Source organism: Populus trichocarpa, unplaced genomic scaffold (assembly GCF_000002775.5).
Source record: "Populus trichocarpa isolate Nisqually-1 unplaced genomic scaffold, P.trichocarpa_v4.1 scaffold_25, whole genome shotgun sequence".
NCBI lineage: Eukaryota > Viridiplantae > Streptophyta > Magnoliopsida > Malpighiales > Salicaceae > Populus > Populus trichocarpa.
In genome coordinates, this window is record NW_026291139.1 from 257,076 (window position 1) to 274,077 (window position 17,002).

The 17,002-nt window shown below is 31.8% G+C and overlaps 2 protein-coding genes across 5 annotated transcripts; one reads left to right on the forward strand and one right to left on the reverse strand.

Moving 5' to 3' along the window:
• Positions 1-1,007: 1,007 nt before the first annotated feature.
• LOC7465889 (uncharacterized) lies at positions 1,008-4,164 on the reverse strand. The gene is made up of 4 exons (XM_002325266.4): positions 3,041-4,164; positions 1,874-2,283; positions 1,450-1,519; positions 1,008-1,360 (listed from the first exon to the last, which is right to left on the reverse strand). Exons 1-4 carry the CDS (start codon positions 3,817-3,819, stop codon positions 1,297-1,299), a joined length of 1,323 nt encoding a protein of 440 aa, XP_002325302.2. The 5' UTR covers positions 3,820-4,164; the 3' UTR covers positions 1,008-1,296.
• Positions 4,165-12,625: 8,461 nt separating this feature from the next.
• Positions 12,626-15,710, forward strand: LOC127903866 (uncharacterized). 4 transcript variants are annotated; one of them, XM_024592065.2, is made up of 5 exons: positions 12,626-12,790; positions 13,242-13,502; positions 13,979-14,463; positions 14,541-14,772; positions 15,028-15,710. In XM_024592065.2, exons 1-5 carry the CDS (start codon positions 12,760-12,762, stop codon positions 15,498-15,500), a joined length of 1,482 nt encoding a protein of 493 aa, XP_024447833.1. In that variant the 5' UTR covers positions 12,626-12,759; the 3' UTR covers positions 15,501-15,710. The 4 variants fall into 4 exon arrangements, with proteins under 4 accessions (XP_024447833.1, XP_024447834.1, XP_024447832.1 ...); XM_024592066.2 differs by having other exon boundaries at positions 12,649-12,790; positions 13,221-13,502; positions 15,052-15,710; XM_024592064.2 differs by having other exon boundaries at positions 12,653-12,790; positions 13,221-13,502.
• The last annotated feature ends 1,292 nt before the right edge of the window (positions 15,711-17,002 follow it).

The following is a 17,002-nucleotide window of genomic DNA, read 5'->3' on the forward strand; positions in this document are numbered from 1 at the left end:
TCTATTTGGTAGGATATGTCTCTTCCCTTAATATAAATAATATATCATTGAATTACTGATTAGCATCGTGTTTTAATTCCTCTGTTTATTTATTATTTGTAGAAATTTTTTTAAGTTGTCTACTTTTTTTATATTAATGTTGAATTGGATGATACAGCCTTTTTAAAGATGGGATTTCAAATGAGAATTTGATTGGCTTTAAAAGTTTTTTGGCTTTTAATTATTTGTTAATCTTTAATGATTAAGGATGAAAAACCTCTTATTTAATATTGATCCAATGTTTTTTTTAATCGTTGAGCAATATTTTGCTGCAAATCTCACCTGCAAATATTTGCACTAATGGAATGGATATATGGGAGAGGATATGCTCATACAGGAAGTAGCATGCTTCAGAAAGTTATTTCACCTGCAAATCTTCAGTACCTTGATAAAGTATACAACTGAATTGGAGCTCATTAACATTGAGGATTGCATTAGCATGGATTAGCTTTGTTTTATCTTCTTCTTTCTGCTTTGCTCCATTATCATTGCCATCTTATAATGGTATATTTTCTGGTCTTAAAAAGTTATATTGCTCTGGATGTAGCAGTATAAAGAAGTTGTTCCCTCTTGTCTTGCTGCCAAACCTCGGAAACCTGGAGAGGATTGAAGTTCAAGGTTGTAAAAGATAGAGGAGATAGAGGAACAAGATCACATGAAGAAGGGGTATGGGTGAAGAAAGCAACAGCAGCTGCAGCGGGTACTCCATCATAGATCCCATCTGCCGAAGTTTAAGATTTCTGATACTGAAATATTTACAAGAATTGAGAAGCATTTGTAGTGCAAATCTGACATGCAAATCTCTGGAAGAAATTGAAGTATGGGATTGTCCGAAACTGGTATGCTTGACAATGGCGAGCCATCTCCGCCCCCTTCTCTTAAAGAATGATTATACATCCAATTTGCATTAGTAGTGATCATTTTTGTCAAGATGGGAAAGATCAGGAATCAGAGTAAACAAACATCCATCCAGAAGCAAGAACATTAATCAATCCACCAATAACTCAGGTGTAATACATTGAGGCAGATCCCGATAATTTATGAGGTTGCCATAACGGAATGAGCCAATTATTTCCGTAGTACAGAAAAAGATCATGCAAGCTAATAATATACATGGGTGTCATTCAACAAACATTTACTAATAATACAAAGCTAAGTCAAAGCCGGAAATATTCCCTCAAACTAAAACAATGAAGTAGCATCTATGGCTCAGGGTGAAATAACATGATTCTGAACTCTCGTATACTAGTTGATAGTTCATCTGTGACGGAATTTGGGCCTAACAGTGATCACGCCTGGCCTCGTCTCATCAAATCGATATCTGTGAAAAAAGTGTACTAGAACGTGATTTTTTTCCTTTCTAATGTATGAACAACAGATAGGAAAGAAGGAGATGAGGGAATCTCTAACCCGTTATCATTGAGGAAACTTTTCACAGCTGTTGGGAGTGCAGCTTGCCCCCGGCTATGGTTGCCTACACCTGCAGTAGAATAGAAGAAAATAAGTGCTGATGTCTAGTATACTGTTGGGTGAACGTCTACATGATATGCCCAAGACAGTTTTACAAAACAAGCCCTTTGATATGCATGCGAGCTTGTTATGTGATTTAAGGGCCAATGGTTAATAATTATCATATCATAACACATTAAACAGTAAGGGGTCATCAATAACAAGGGATGAATCTGAATATTGACCAGATTCACATCCATGTCACTTGATACAGTATACAATTGTCTTAAACTGGACTGAGGTGGATTTAAAGCAATTACTGATAGTTTTTAAAGTTCAAATGAACAGAAACATCCATTAATATTCAGTGAGGTAAGTGATATACCTGTTATGACTTGTAACGATGTTGGCCTCTGTCTAAATGTTGCCTGCTGCTTATCCAAGTTCTCTGCATCTACAGTACTAAAGGCATCAAATGGTGAAGAATGTAAAATCCCATTCTTTGTCTTTATTCTACATGGAGAAATTGACCTATTGTTTGGAACCAGGGTCTCGATTTTTAGCAGGTGTTCTTGCAAGGCTTGACCAGCCTCTGCTGCATGAAGACCGTGCAAGTCTAATTTCCATGGATCATTGTCACTATTTCGTATGCTTAAAATTTCCTTGGCTGCCTTAGCATTGAGTTGTTCAGCAGCCGACCATTTCTCTCGAGCCCTCAATGAGTGCTGCTGAGCAGAAAAATGATCCCTTCTTAAAAAGGCATTAGTGGCAGCCCTGGAATGTTGAGATGCTAACCTGTTCAATGGAAGGTTTTGAGAATTCCTAAAATCTAATGTGACCTTAATAAAATCAAATAATACATACTTATCATAGGCAATTCCAGACCATGAGTTTCTAAAACATTATAAAGACCAAGAACATGCCAACAGATAAAAGGAATGTATTTCACGTATTAGTATAATTCAATATAATAAGAGATGGCATAGCTTCAAAACAAAATGCTCATCATACCTTCAAAATACCAGAAACTCTATCTCTATAATTCCAGTATTTTGACACAGCTTACAAAATAGCTATCAAAGTGGAAACCGTATCTCCCTCCCCCTTTTCCTATGTGACTTTTGACAACGAGACATCCTTTAATTACAAACATGACATCCTTTCAATAAAAAATTTGAGACTTTCAGGTGTTGCCATTCTTAAAGTTCAATACATCATCATAACAAAAGCAACTCCTCCCAAACCAAAGCATTTCAAGATAAATGCTTTACTTTTATGAATCTTAAATCATAATCATGGGAACAATAACGAGGTAATATCAATATGGGCACTTAAATGATGAAGAGAATAAGGTGATGTAACCCAGACAACATAAAGTCGAGCTACACAGCCCCATAGGTTCTAGCTCGGTTGTCTTCAATTGACAAGTATAATAACTACGCTGTTTGATACCTACAGCCTAGTAGTGCCTAACAAGGCATTCAATGAAATTCATTTAAAAAGAAGTATATCATCCTACTCAGGAACACGCAGAGGGATTGCAAACACTTACCTCATCATTCTCAAAGCATTCTTTCGATGACTCAAGTAAACATCATCCTCTTCCCATTCAGGCTCAACAGGTATAGACTTCAAGTGCCCCAAGATCAGTTTCATGTTCGCAGCAGCATCAACTGAAGAGGAAACACCTACATCCTCCCTCAATTCTATGCTGTTATTATCATTGTTATGATCATTATCTTTTAGAGCATCCTCAAGAGTCGAGCTCAAATCAGCAATATCATCAGCAAGACTTTTATTAAAACCAGAGTTAAATTTTGCTCCCTCATCCTCGTCAAAGTCAGCATTAGAAACCATCCCATTCAACAAAACACAAGCCTTTTCAGCATCATTATCCACACTGACCATGACATCCTCAATCAAGCTAAAATCAGCCCAGCCATGAATCTCTTTCAGCCTCTGCAAATCCAATAAAACACTCCCACCATTCTTCTCCTCAATAACCTTATCGGAAACCCTATAACCAGCAGAAAAATCAGCAACTTTGGCGGTCAAATTATTAACATTCTGTGTCTTTAAAGCAGGAAAACCAGCAGAAGCAGGAGGTTGGAGCACAGAAGAGAAAGACTTTGAAGATAAACCACCAACATCATCATTCCTCCTCAAACCCCCAGTAACTGGCAGGTCCCCAATAGCTGGAAAAGGATCCTTACCATCAACTTCACCATCTTTCTGCCTCTGTTTCAAGTCAAAGGCAGCCCACCCAGAGGACTTGACTCTCCTTGATTTATTATTCATAAAAGAAGTAGAATTGCTTGTATATGTATTCATAAATTAACAAGTTTTTAATCAAGAACAACCAAAAGCGATGAAAGTACCTCGTTTTTCCTTATGGGGTATCAGAAATATGAAAAAGGAAGAAAAATTGGCTATCCAGGAAGGTTGTTAAAGAAGGTCAAGCAATCAAAGGGTGAAAAAAATGGTGAAGAAATAGAAAAAGAATCCAAATTTATTGATGTAACAGTCAAATCCAAAGAAACCCTTGTGCTGCTGCTGCTTGTGATTATCATAATATCCATAAATCTGGGTCTTCGTCTTGGGGGTTTTCTGAGACAGGGAGAGGAGGAGGTGTTTTTGTGAGGAAGGAAGAGGAAAAGAGAGACGGCTCAAATAATAATTTTTTATTGAGTAAATTATAAATTAGTTCTTTAGTCTTAAAAAATTAAACAGTCCCTTTAGTTTTTATAATTACTTAATAATCCTTGACTAATGTAAATCAAGTTTAATTTTAAAGAGTATTTAAACCTGTTTGTTTTTTTATTTTAAAAGCTTTTTTGAAAAAAAAATTATTTGTTTAAAATTATTTTTTTATGTTTTTATATTTTTTTGATATGTTGATATTGAAAATAAATTTAAAAAAATAAAAAAAATATCATTTTCATACATTTTCAAGCAAAAAACACTTTAAAAAGTAATTGTTACCGCAATACAAAACAAACTCTTAGAAGTGTGGTAGTAGCTTCTAGTTCTGAATACTTTTTAAAAATATGTTTTAATGTGTTGATATCAAAAATTAAAATAAAAAACTATTTGATATATTTTTAAGCAAAAAACAGTTTTAAAAAATATATTATATCACAATATTAAACACTCACTTAATATTTAAATAGTACATGGTTAATATCTTAAGATAAAAAAAGAAAAAGAAAAACAGACCGCGGAGATAAAGGAGACATGTCTTATATAATTTTTATTTAAAAAAGAATTCATTTCAAAACTATTTTAAATACATATTTATTTTATGTTTTGATTTATATCTCTTCGATTAAGCATGTTTAAATTCCTTCTGTATATGTCTTTTCTTTTCTATAAAATTAATCAAACACACCTTTTGTTTTTTTTTTAAAAAAAAAAAAACCTTCTTTTCTCTTACAAATTTTCATATTATTTACTTGTTTTTTCATTTTTTTCTATTTTTAAAATTAGAAAAAATGAAATGGAAGAAAAGGATAGGAAGCACAATAATAAGGATCAAATATATAGTTTTGAACTCATAAGGACTAACTAGATATTTATAATAAACTACAGGGACTATGTTTTTATAATCAAGTCATTTTTATTTGTGTGTCTGAGGAGCAGGCAGAGACACCAAGGAAAGGTCAAACCTATCACTTGTCGGCGGACCTCTCTCATATATCACAATTATTATTTTCCTTTTTGTTTTGTTTAAATTTAATTACTCGGGATATTATCTGACCAATTTTCCTTTATTAAATTAAACCTATCTATATTTTAGATCTATTTTTATATTTTTTATTACTTTCTAATTAATTTATTGCTGTTTTGTGTTAGATACTCTCATCCTGATAAGAAAATAGATTAAAACAATTGAGAAATATATCAAGATATACATGAATGTCTCCCTATTAAATTCCAATTCACATCACCTTGCAATCTCTTGTGTGATATTTCTAATTTTAATTAATTAAGAAATCAATCAACAGTATCTTCTCCTTTTCTTGAATAGGAAAACTGAAGAAAACAAATTAGACAAATAAAATTTTGATTTTATGATTTAAAAATTTTAAATTAGATTTTAAATTTAAAAATATATTTTCATATTTGTTTGGTTATTTAAAGAAAGAAATTAATAAATTATCTTAAATATTGGTGTAGATATAATTTTAAACACCCAAAATTAAATAAATACACTTGTATGAATATTTAATTTTATTAAAATATGTGAGTATGTATAATTTTTATGTAAAATATTCTTACAAAAAAATAAAACAATCATTGATTTTTTTCTTAAATTTCATATGTGGTGACTTTATTTATTTATAAAATCAAACCAAAATTTATGTTTTGTAAGAACACAAATTTAGATATGAATTACAGAGTAAGATATTATGATTTAATGCTTTAAAAAGTACATTTGATTTGCTTTTAAAGTGTTGTTAAAAAATTCTTACGGGGTTTTTAGACTTGATCCAACAGAACTTTATTTTTTATAGACTTCAAGTATAGATGAAGGAAGGTTGAAAGATTTTAATTGTAGGCTTTAAATGCATATGAAGAAGACTTGAGAGATTTTGATAGAGCTTCTTTGCTCAAAGATAAATTTTTTATCTTCAATAATTATTATTTTTTATTATTTAAAAGAAAACTTTTTATTCATGAATATAAATTTGTAGAGGTTCTTAGGTTCTTTTTCAATGTCACGTGTTATTATTTAGTGGTTAATTTTTATTTATGACAAGATATCCTAAATATTTCATCATGTGTGTCAATTTTTTACTAGCAAAAAAATATATGAAGGTTTATTTATTTTTCAAATTATTTATTTCTATTTTATTTTATTCTTTCATGTAAAAATAATACATGAAGAAATTTAATTGATAGAATTTTTTTTTTTTACAATTGGTTTCAAAATTTGAGCCTGAAAATAATGATAATAATGAATAAATAAATAAATAACCTTATCTTTTTAATTACTAAATGAATTACTTAATCCTATGTTTTGCAGTGCATAATTAAAGTTTGTATGAATGAATCAACTTGTATTTTTTTCATTATTTATTTTTAATTTTTAGAGAATGAGAATTATATAGTATCATAAACAGATCTTGTATGTTCAAGTGAATGTATTTGTGATTTTTTTTTAAAAAAAAGTACTAATAAAAATAAATCGTATCATATTTTAACAGATTCTCTTCCTTTTCTGGGTAATAAAAGGGCTAAGGGCCGAGTAACCCCCAAGAACTAAACTATTCAGGTTCTAGGACAAGCTACCTAAGCAAAGTGAAAGCCCAAGGGAGAGGCCCACGGTCCACATGAAGGATTGCTGAAGTATCTGAACTCCTGCTCCTATTTTTTTCGTAGAAGAAATTTTTGAAAAAAAGATTAATTATCACCAAGAAAATTAATTTTCTTTCTGTATAAATTAGAAGAAATATATTATTTTGAAAACATTGATTAGAAAGAATGCCATATTATTTTCACAGGAGATTTGCTTCGCTAATTTAATTTAATCCAATTCCAACTAGGATTAGGAATGCCATATAAATAGATAAATAGAGAAGAGCTTTAATATTAATTATTCAATTAATCAAGAAATCATAGAGTAGTTTTCTTTCCAGAAAGCATATAATATAGCGTTATTACAAGATCATAAGAATGTCTTCTAGTGAGGGATTTTTGAATACGGTGTCGTTGGTAAGCCAAAAGCTGAGGGAGTGTGCAGAGGTATTCAAGGAGGAAGCAAGAGAGCCAAGCTATTAGTTTCAATGGAGGAGGTGACAATACATGATGGAGATCATCACCATGATGAATGGAAAACATGCATGGCAGTCGGCAGTCGGCACTGTGGTTGCTGGCTTGCCTTGCTCTCATAAGCTCCATAAGACTTGCATTATACAGTGGCTTGAGAGGAATTTGACATGCCCCTTCTATCGCTTCAAGTTGCCAATCTAATAGATTTCGGTTTTGCACTGGTTTTTTTTTTTTTTATTTGAACTCCCAGGTTTATTTTTTTTTTGAGTTTTAAAAATATTTTTGAAACAAATTAATTTTTTTTACTTTAAATTAATTTTTTTTAGTGTTTCCAAATCATTTTGATGCACTGATATTAAAAATAATTTTTAAAAAATAAAAAAAATATCATTTTGATTCATTTCAAAGTGGAAAAACATTTTTAAAAATAACCGTAATTACAATCTCAAACGGACCCTTAATCCACTTCGGCAAGAATATTTATGTTGATTGTAGGGTTTAAGTTTGATGTGTCTAGTAAATTGAAATAGATAAATGGTTTTTTTTTTCTTTAATGTTGATTAAAAAATAATTTATAAAAAAAACATTAACTAAACTGACTTAGTTTTTGATAAATAAAAAAATTATAGGTTAAACAACAAGAGCTATATAGATCATCAATTTGTCTCATCAAACACTTCCACAGTAGCGATTTTCACTCTATGTTTATATGATACCATGAGAGAGTTGGTTTTTTCGATAAGAATGTCTTTTTTTCCCCCCATCGTTTTGGTTTCTGAATAGATTCTTATACTTCGATCAAATATTCTCTAATTGTCTTGCAAAATGCCTTTAATTGGCCGGCTAATAAATTAATTAGCATACATGCATGCACTAGCTTAGTTCTCCCCCATATATATATATATATATATATATATATAAAAGATCAGCAATTATTATGTACACTTTTCTGTACGGTTGGGGGGTTAATGTACCCATTATGCATCATTTTCTGACCTTTTATTCCCTCCTTTCAAATATTATAAAGAAAGTTAAATAATTCGGGGTTGTCATTGTAATTTTAGATATAGATTAATGATATATAATTAAAAGAAACATGAGATATGTTTTAGTATTTTTATGTTATTTTTTTATTCAAAAAGTTATTGATATATATTTCATATATTCCAATGAGTAGGTGATATCTATACTATTAAAAAGTTATATAATATGTTTTCGATGATAAAATCTAGTCATTCATCATTTAAATAGATGTGCATATGTGTTCTATTCAACATGATACAGTGTATATAAACAAATTATTATTGGATTGTCGTCAGTGATTCATTGTTTGTATTTTTTTTTTCTTTCCTGACAACTAAAATATATAATTATTCTTCAAAGTGCTTAAATATGATATTATCACTAAATTCAAATATTTTCTATACTTTATATTTTTTAACATTTTAAAAAATAATATTAATCCACTATGAAGTGTGTAACTTAGTATCTTCCAATTCTTTATCAGCATCTAGGTTTCAATCTAATGGCATTTTTCCCATCAGCTCCTCCAACTATGTTCACCCTACATGCTTCTAATTTTATGAAAAGCAAGTGTGTGTGTGTGTGTGTATATATATATATATATATATATATATATATATATTATCAAACAGATATACCTTGAACGTGGCAAACAGGAAGGCAACATCAGCAAATGCATGCATTGGGCGCTTGCCATGTGCAAGAAAACCATGTTGAAGCATTAATCAAACTACTAAATCTTAGGAAGATCTTGCCTTTTCATTTCCATTGCTATATATTTTTTTTTTCGTGTTCTAGATCCACCTTCTTTCAAGCTTACCCACCTTCACGTTATTCTAAAGTTCATTTCATAATTATAAACTTGATATATTAATTCAGTATCTGATTAATTTAAAATTTTAATTGGTTTCGATTGAAAAACATTAATCTAATCTAATTTGATAAAAAATCCAAGTTGATTTAAAATTTAATCAACCTAGATAAAATCTGAATTAACCCCTTACCGGTTTTTATATCTATGATGTAAACATTTCTAAATATAGTGCATGTTGGATCAACCTAATCCACACAAATATACCTTTGGTGCTGGACATTCTATTTATTGCATTGTTTTGTCAAATATTTGTTACAATATCCCATCATTCTCACTCAATGATATCGCTTGTTCTTATTTTTGGGGTAATGCCTCTAATAATTGTACATCACTATCTTCGTTGTTGTATCCAAGTTGCTTCTTCGTTCTTTCTTCTTCTTCTTCTTCTTGCTTTTGTTCTAATCATTGAAGACTAGCTGTTAGTTATTTAGAAAATAACTACACAACTAATAAAAAGAGTTATTATAGAAGAAACAATACAAAGAAAAACAAAATGAAAAGATCTCTATTTCCTTAATTACCTTAATTTAATTAATAGTATTAAACTATACACTAGCACTACTAGCTGAGCTTATCTTTAAATCATAATCCGTATAAATAAAAGGCTTTAATTTTAGCAGTCGGTGACAAGAGAGAGAGACAAAATAAAGTCATAGAAAAGCATATTTCCTTATTAATTTAAAATTTATTAAAAAGTTTCTTGATGAACCAGTATCCAAGACATGTTATAATTATATCAATCATCACTGCAATTATTGGGTCAAAATTCGTGGGAGTTTATCGGAATAGAACCATCTTATTCACAGTCTAATCCTGGAGGTTTAGTTATGTGATGTTTTAATTGCAATTCACCTTATTATTTGAAATTCAAATCTTAAAAATTAATATATGGAGAAATAATCTTCTATAAATATAAAAGTTTGTACATGAATAATTTATTAAAAATAAATAAAAAATGCAATATAGAAACTAGGATCATGCACTTTCACTGTTAAAAGAATATAATAATAATAATAATAATTGTGTAAATGAGCTATTATTGCTATCAATAAATTATTTTAATTTAAAAATTTAAATTATTAAAAAAAATATTTAAAAAATAGTTTTATGTTAGCTCGTTAACATAAAATACTTTAAAATTAAAACTTGTATAAACTTATAATTAAGTTATGCTAAATCTTTTTTTAATTTGATTTAAAAAATGAAAGTATTAACAATAGACTTTGTGTCTATTTCATTATGAAGTTCTTCGTATCATTTCAAATATTTATTTTAATACAAAATCTTATCTATAAAATTAATTCTAATAATGATTTCATATATATTATCTCTTTATGAGAGTATTTGATAGTATTATCGTAACAGTTATTTAATTTTTAAAATATTTTTTATTTGAAAATATATTAAAATAATATTTATTTATTTATTTTTAAAAATTATTTTTAACATCAACACTTCAAAATGATCTGAAAACATAAAAAATAAAAATAAAAAAATTTAAAATTTAAACTTTTTAAAAATATTTTTAAAATATATAAAAAATAAACCTAACATTTATTATCATGACATTTCTGGTTGCGTCTCTTCCACGAATTTTCTATCATGTTACCTCTCACTTTCATGTTATTATTGCTTATCATTGAAAAGGACATAAAGTGGGCAATTATTTATTATTTGACACGTGTAAATTAGACATGCAAACAATTAGCAGTATAAATAGAGGACAAAGGCCACCACCCGCACTGTAGCACTACGAAGCCTGAAAAAGATTAAGAAATATGAAACCATTATCAATTTTTAGAACCCTCTCCATGGGGATTCCGGCGAGGTTATCAGCTTCTCCGGCAGTCGCTCCTTTGCCTATCATAACCCCATTTGACCAACACCTCACGGCAGAGTTAGGAACCCTTTTACCACCAACTGTTTCTGATCAGCATTGGCTAAGTCATGCCCTTGATGCATCAATCAACACCCAGAAGATAGCACTGGAGTCACTCAAAAGCACCAATATTGGCGATGCCTTGTATCGACAAGAATCAAGTCGAAAATCCATTGAGGAATATCTTGATGATGGCAGCATCAAATTGCTTGATTCATGCAATGAAGTGCTGGAGAAAATACAAGTTATTCAAGAATTCGTAAAGTCATTAAAGGTAGTTTCACATTTGCTTCATCAAGGAAAATGTGAGCCCAGTCCAATAACTTCAGCTCGTGCAAGAAACATGTTAGAAGAGACATGCGATGTTATGGAAAGAAGGATGAGTGAAGACATGAAAAATCACAAGTCCAGATCAGGTTGGAGCAGCTTGAAGAAATTATCGAGTAAGAAAAAGCTAGCCCCCTACGGTTCAGCAAAAAATCAGGACATGGGAGAATTAGGTGAGATCTTGAAAGGTTCCAAGGATGTGGCATCAATGGTGTTTCAAATTCTTGGACTAGCTCTGTCATCTAAATCATCAAAGCATAGCTTAATAACATCTCAGTATAAGCCAATAATCACTTCTTCATGGTCACGTTCTTTAAGAGAGCTGCAAAATCAAGTGGAGAGGGAAAACGATCACCAAGAAGGTGAAAAACGTAGCCCAGCCATGCTCTCAGAATTGCAACAGACAATGGCATTGGTAGGGGAACTGAGGAGGAAGAATCATATTGGAGCTACAAGGCAAAGAGAGGCTGTTGAGGAGTTGGATAGAAGTTGTGGGAAATTAGAGGATGAGATTAGAATTTTAGAGAAAAGAGTGAGGGACTTGTATAGGCAGTTGGTTTCAATTAGGACGGCTTTATTGGGAATTTTGTCCCAACCCTAAATTTTAGAGGATAGTCTTTGAAATTATTGGTTTTTTGGATTTTGATGGCCCAAAAATAATTTAGTGCTAGTTTGAGAGTACTTTTTATTTTCGAGTGATTTTAAAAAATAATTTTTGTTTTAAAATATATGAAAATATTGTTTTTAAAATTCTTTTTTTTTTTGCATATAAAAATTATAAAAAAATTTAATGTTTTAAAAAGTATCTAAAAACAGTAGCTTAGTTAAGATGTCAAACACTAAAAAATAGATAATTGTTTTTTAATATAAAAGTAAAAAAAATCTAATATTAAACTAGTATTTGGGAATGCCTTTTTTTTTTTTTTTGGAATATTAGGACTCAAATAGATTGTGAAAAGAAACAATGCACAAATGTAATTAAACACGGTTTTCTAGCTTTTTATATATCTATTTTTATCATATTTATTAAATATAATTTATGAATTATTTTTTGTATTACTCTTAAACATTTTGAGTATATTTAATTAAAAATTAATTTTAATTAGTTAAGAAAATAAAATATTTATAAAATCTAAATTTATTTTTTAAAAACTTTTCAAATTATCCATTGTAGCCCTCATTATATCAATTTCTTCAAAACAATATTTCTAAAATTATTTTTTTCACAAAATTTGTAGGAAAAATACAAACTTGGGCTAACAAAATATTTTGCACTTGATAGAAAGGCTTGGGCTTCTAAATTGGAGTAGGCCTCGAAGAAAAGGGTTTTCCCCCTCTTTGTCACCCTTCTGTAAACCCTTGAAATTGCCTTGTCACCTTCTGATTCCTCGATCAAATGCATAAACATACTCATAATCACTGTAAAGGTGAGCTCTTTCCCTTCCCTTTGATGTAAAATTGCTTAGTTCATGCTCTCCGACTGAAGTACTCGGTTTTGTTCTTTGTTTTTATTTATTTTTTGTGATTTTTTTAATGCATTGTTGGGTTACTTAGAAGAGGAGTAGAAAGTAAGGATTTTGACATTTTCCCAGTAACAGAAATAGGAAAATTAAGGGGTGTTTTATTTTTTTGTTCTCTAATATTTTCTTTTATCAAATATCATTGTTTGATTGGATGGAATTAGTGAAATAGAATAAAAATGAGAAAAAAAAGGTGTGATCCCTTTTTGTACTTTGCACTGTTTGGTTACTTCTTAATTTGCTGAACCTTGTTAGATAAAATTTCGTATATATTTATTTTCTGGATTTTTTGAGGGAATTTGAGCAATTGTTGATTTTGTGTACTGAGAATTAAAAGGGAGGTATTTGTTCATCCTAGTGATTATGGCTTATGTGGATGAGGATGGTTCGTCGGGCTCTGGAGATGATGTCACCATGTTGGATGGACACAACAAGCGTCAATTTGTGACGCCAGGAGGTTCTGGTCGTGGGAAGAGGAGTCGTAAGGCAACCGGTGATGCCATTGTGGATGCTATGCTGGAAATTGCTGCTGCTTCCAAAATGAGGGCGGCTGCTATTATGAAGAATGAGGATCAATTTTCTATCAGCAAATGCATCAAAGTATTGGATGAGATGCAAGGTGTTGATCAACAAATTTACTTTCTTGCCTTGGATTTATTTGAGAAACCCATTGCCAGGGAGATATTTATCGCTCTAAAGAGTGAGAAAAGGTTGCCATGGTTGCAGGGAAAGTGTAGTGCTACCCCTAGTTGAATTAGGTTTGATTGACCACTTTTTATTTTGTATTTTCCTTGGTTACTAATTATGGTTGTGCTATGTACGAACAAAGTACTCTGAAGAAACCCGATACAAAACTAGTTCGACTTCATGATTGATGGCCCTTTTGTCGGTTTAATTTTCTTAAATGATAGATAACTGTAAATTTACGCCGTTTGGTTAATTTGGCCGCATGATGTGGTCTCTAGGGCTGCTTGCTTGTCTTTGAAGGTCAATAAGTAAAGTAGAAATACATTCAAGAGAAATTACTTTTATTTATCTATATATTTAACCTCTTGCATTGTGTTGTATATCTCCCTTTTAATCCAATTTCTACAGATACTTTGGCTAGTATGGAAGACTTCGACTTAGAATTGGACAATATGGAATTAGTTGCGGCCGCTGCCGGCTATTACTACTATAACAGTATAACTCGGCAACCTCGACATAGTTCGTCGCCTTATGGAAGTAGTTTTATGTCTGAAGTGCTGGATGGCCCTGATGATGGATGCCGGGAAATGTTTCGGATGGATAAACATGTTTTCCACAATCTATGTGGCATTCTCAGACAAAGAGGCATGCTTCGTGATACTGCAGGTGTTATGATAGAGGAGCAGCTGGCAATTTTCTTGAACATTATTGGTCATAACGAGCGTAACAGAGTTATCCAGGAAAGGTTCCAGCATTCAGGTGAAACCATAAGCCGGCATTTCAATAATGTGTTGAAGGCAATCAAGTCACTTTCACGTGAGTTTCTACAGCCACCACCTATCGCCACTCCTCCAGAAATTCTGTCCAGTAATAGATTCTATCCATATTTCAAGGTATATCTCTGCAAAACTATTCTATATCTTTTGTGATGCATTGTTTTATGCCACTTACTTGATTTCTTTTTGTTCAGGATTGTATTGGTGTCATAGATGGTATGCATGTTCCTGCACATCTTCCAGCCAAGGACCAATCTCGATTTCGTAATAAGAAAGGTGTTTTATCACAAAATGTTTTGGCTGCTTGTACATTTGACTTGCAGTTCATATTTATTTATCCGGGTTGGGAAGGCTCTGCTGCAGATTCTCGTGTGTTAAGAGCAGTCCTTGATGATCCAGATCAGAATTTCCCTATCATACCTGAAGGTTCCCTCCCTCCCTCTCTCCCTCTCTTACACACTCACTCTCTCTCGCACATGCTCACATAACACACAGACTTGCAGTAGTTTGTAGCTTTACCCAGAATTGAGGTCTCTCTGTATTCCATGTATAATTTGTCAGCACAAACCATGTTTATCTATAATTGCATTCGCGCACAAACAAGCCCTCTCTTTCAAACTTGGAACTTCTATTTTCTCTAGCATTTTTCTTGGGTTGCTTACCCACTCCGTTCTTTGACAGGAAAATACTACATTGTTGACACAGGATACTCAAATCTGGAAGGATTTATTGCTCCATACCCAGGAGTCCGCTATCACCTTCATGAATTTAGAGGTGCCAATCAGCTGCCCAGAAATCCACAGGAACTATTTAATCACCGACATTCTTCTCTTAGAAACACCATTCAGGTGTCTTTCGATGTGCTGAAAACACGATTTCCTATTCTTAAAGTGGCCCCTCAATACGGATTTCATGTCCAAAGGGACATAGTTATTGCTGCATGCGTGTTACATAATTACATCAGGCGCGGAGGGAAAGATGATTGGTTGTTTGCTAATGTTGATGGAGTGGATGTGGCAGAATTGCCAGATATTGATGACGAGTCTGATATACAGCTGGCTTCTTCCATTCAGGATCATATGGCTTTCTCATTACGAGAATCGATTATGGGGGCAATGTGGAATGACTTCATAAACAAATGGGATCAATGGTGAGTCTGTGAAGATGCTGTATTGGCTCACTCTCCCAGTCTGTGAAGATGCTGTATAGACTTAGGCAACTAATTTTGACGCTTGATAGGTGTAGCTTTGCTGAGTAATATAACTTTATTGTGCTGAACTTGTATAAAGTTTGAATGGATAATTTGTTGCTTAGCTTCTGTACCATTTGCAATGAAGAAAATGCATTATTATTTGTAGTGAAAACAGTTTTAAAATCACAAATCAATTGGCAATTAGAAAAATACAGAAGAACAATTGCATTCATATAAGAGCATAAACATTTTACCATATTTGTTTTCTGAAAATATTTTCCTGTTTCGTAGAATATTTTATAATAGGAAAATTAATCAACAAAATATTTTATGAGCAATAATATACTTATAATATTTTAAAATTATTTCAACCATCATCTCCTTTTGCATTGTTGTCTTGCTACCACAATTTCCTTCTCCCCACCACCTCTTCCTCTGCATCTTATCTTTCACAATCACTGCAACTATTTCATCACCATTTCCTCCACATGACCACCATTAAAAGACATTACATATAAAATATATTTTTTAAAATATTGTCTCCATGCTTATTTGTGATCGCTATGGAGGTCCTTTCGTGTATGATTAACAACGCCGATATTCAAAGGGTTACTCCCTTTTCATTCTAGATGCAAAAATATCTCATTGCCTCGTTTATCCTTCACCGATGACTTCATGAGTTTTGCTGATGGATCTGTTTTGGCCATCCAGACGATTTCATCCATCAGTTATCTGGATTGTGTAAGGCATAATCCTGGACAAAATCTCTAGTAGAATTCAACATTCAGAAATCATGCTTCTCTCTTTTACTCGTAGATTACATCTCATTTCCCGCAGGCTGGATACTAAATCAACTGGGAGATACAGAGCTGAGTTCAACCCAACAAGTTGCTTCATCAGAGAGAAATAACTGTCGTTTTTAGAGGATAAATGAACAAAATGATGATTAACACAGTGATAATTAAGATCATGAAGGAGGTTACAATCAACACTCAGCCAGAGTGATACAGAACTGACAAAAAAAAAAAAGACAGAATATACAAGTCCATCCCAGCTCTAAACAATCAAGTTGAACAGCAGGTGCTTCAAAGTCTGGACAGCACTTAGGCAAGAAATCTTTGACCATGCAGAGTGAAAGTAGAGTTTGTTAAACACATCCTAGCAGAATCACAATGTCTTGCATTCCAAACAAAGGTAAGCTTCTGTTAGATGTCTATTTCCTTTGTATCTCTTTCCTGGTTGTTACGTGTGCAGAATATAATAGTATATTATTTGTTATATTCCTTAATAATAGGAGCCATCCTTAAGTTTCGGGATTACCATGCTTGTCAGACTTATCATGTAGCCACCATTGAGAAGTGCTGAATAATATAGAAAACACAGAACAGAATTTTATCTTGGTATCAGAGCAAGGTATTCTTTGATCACCGTCTTCCTCCGTTCTTACCGAAGTTAACTACGTTC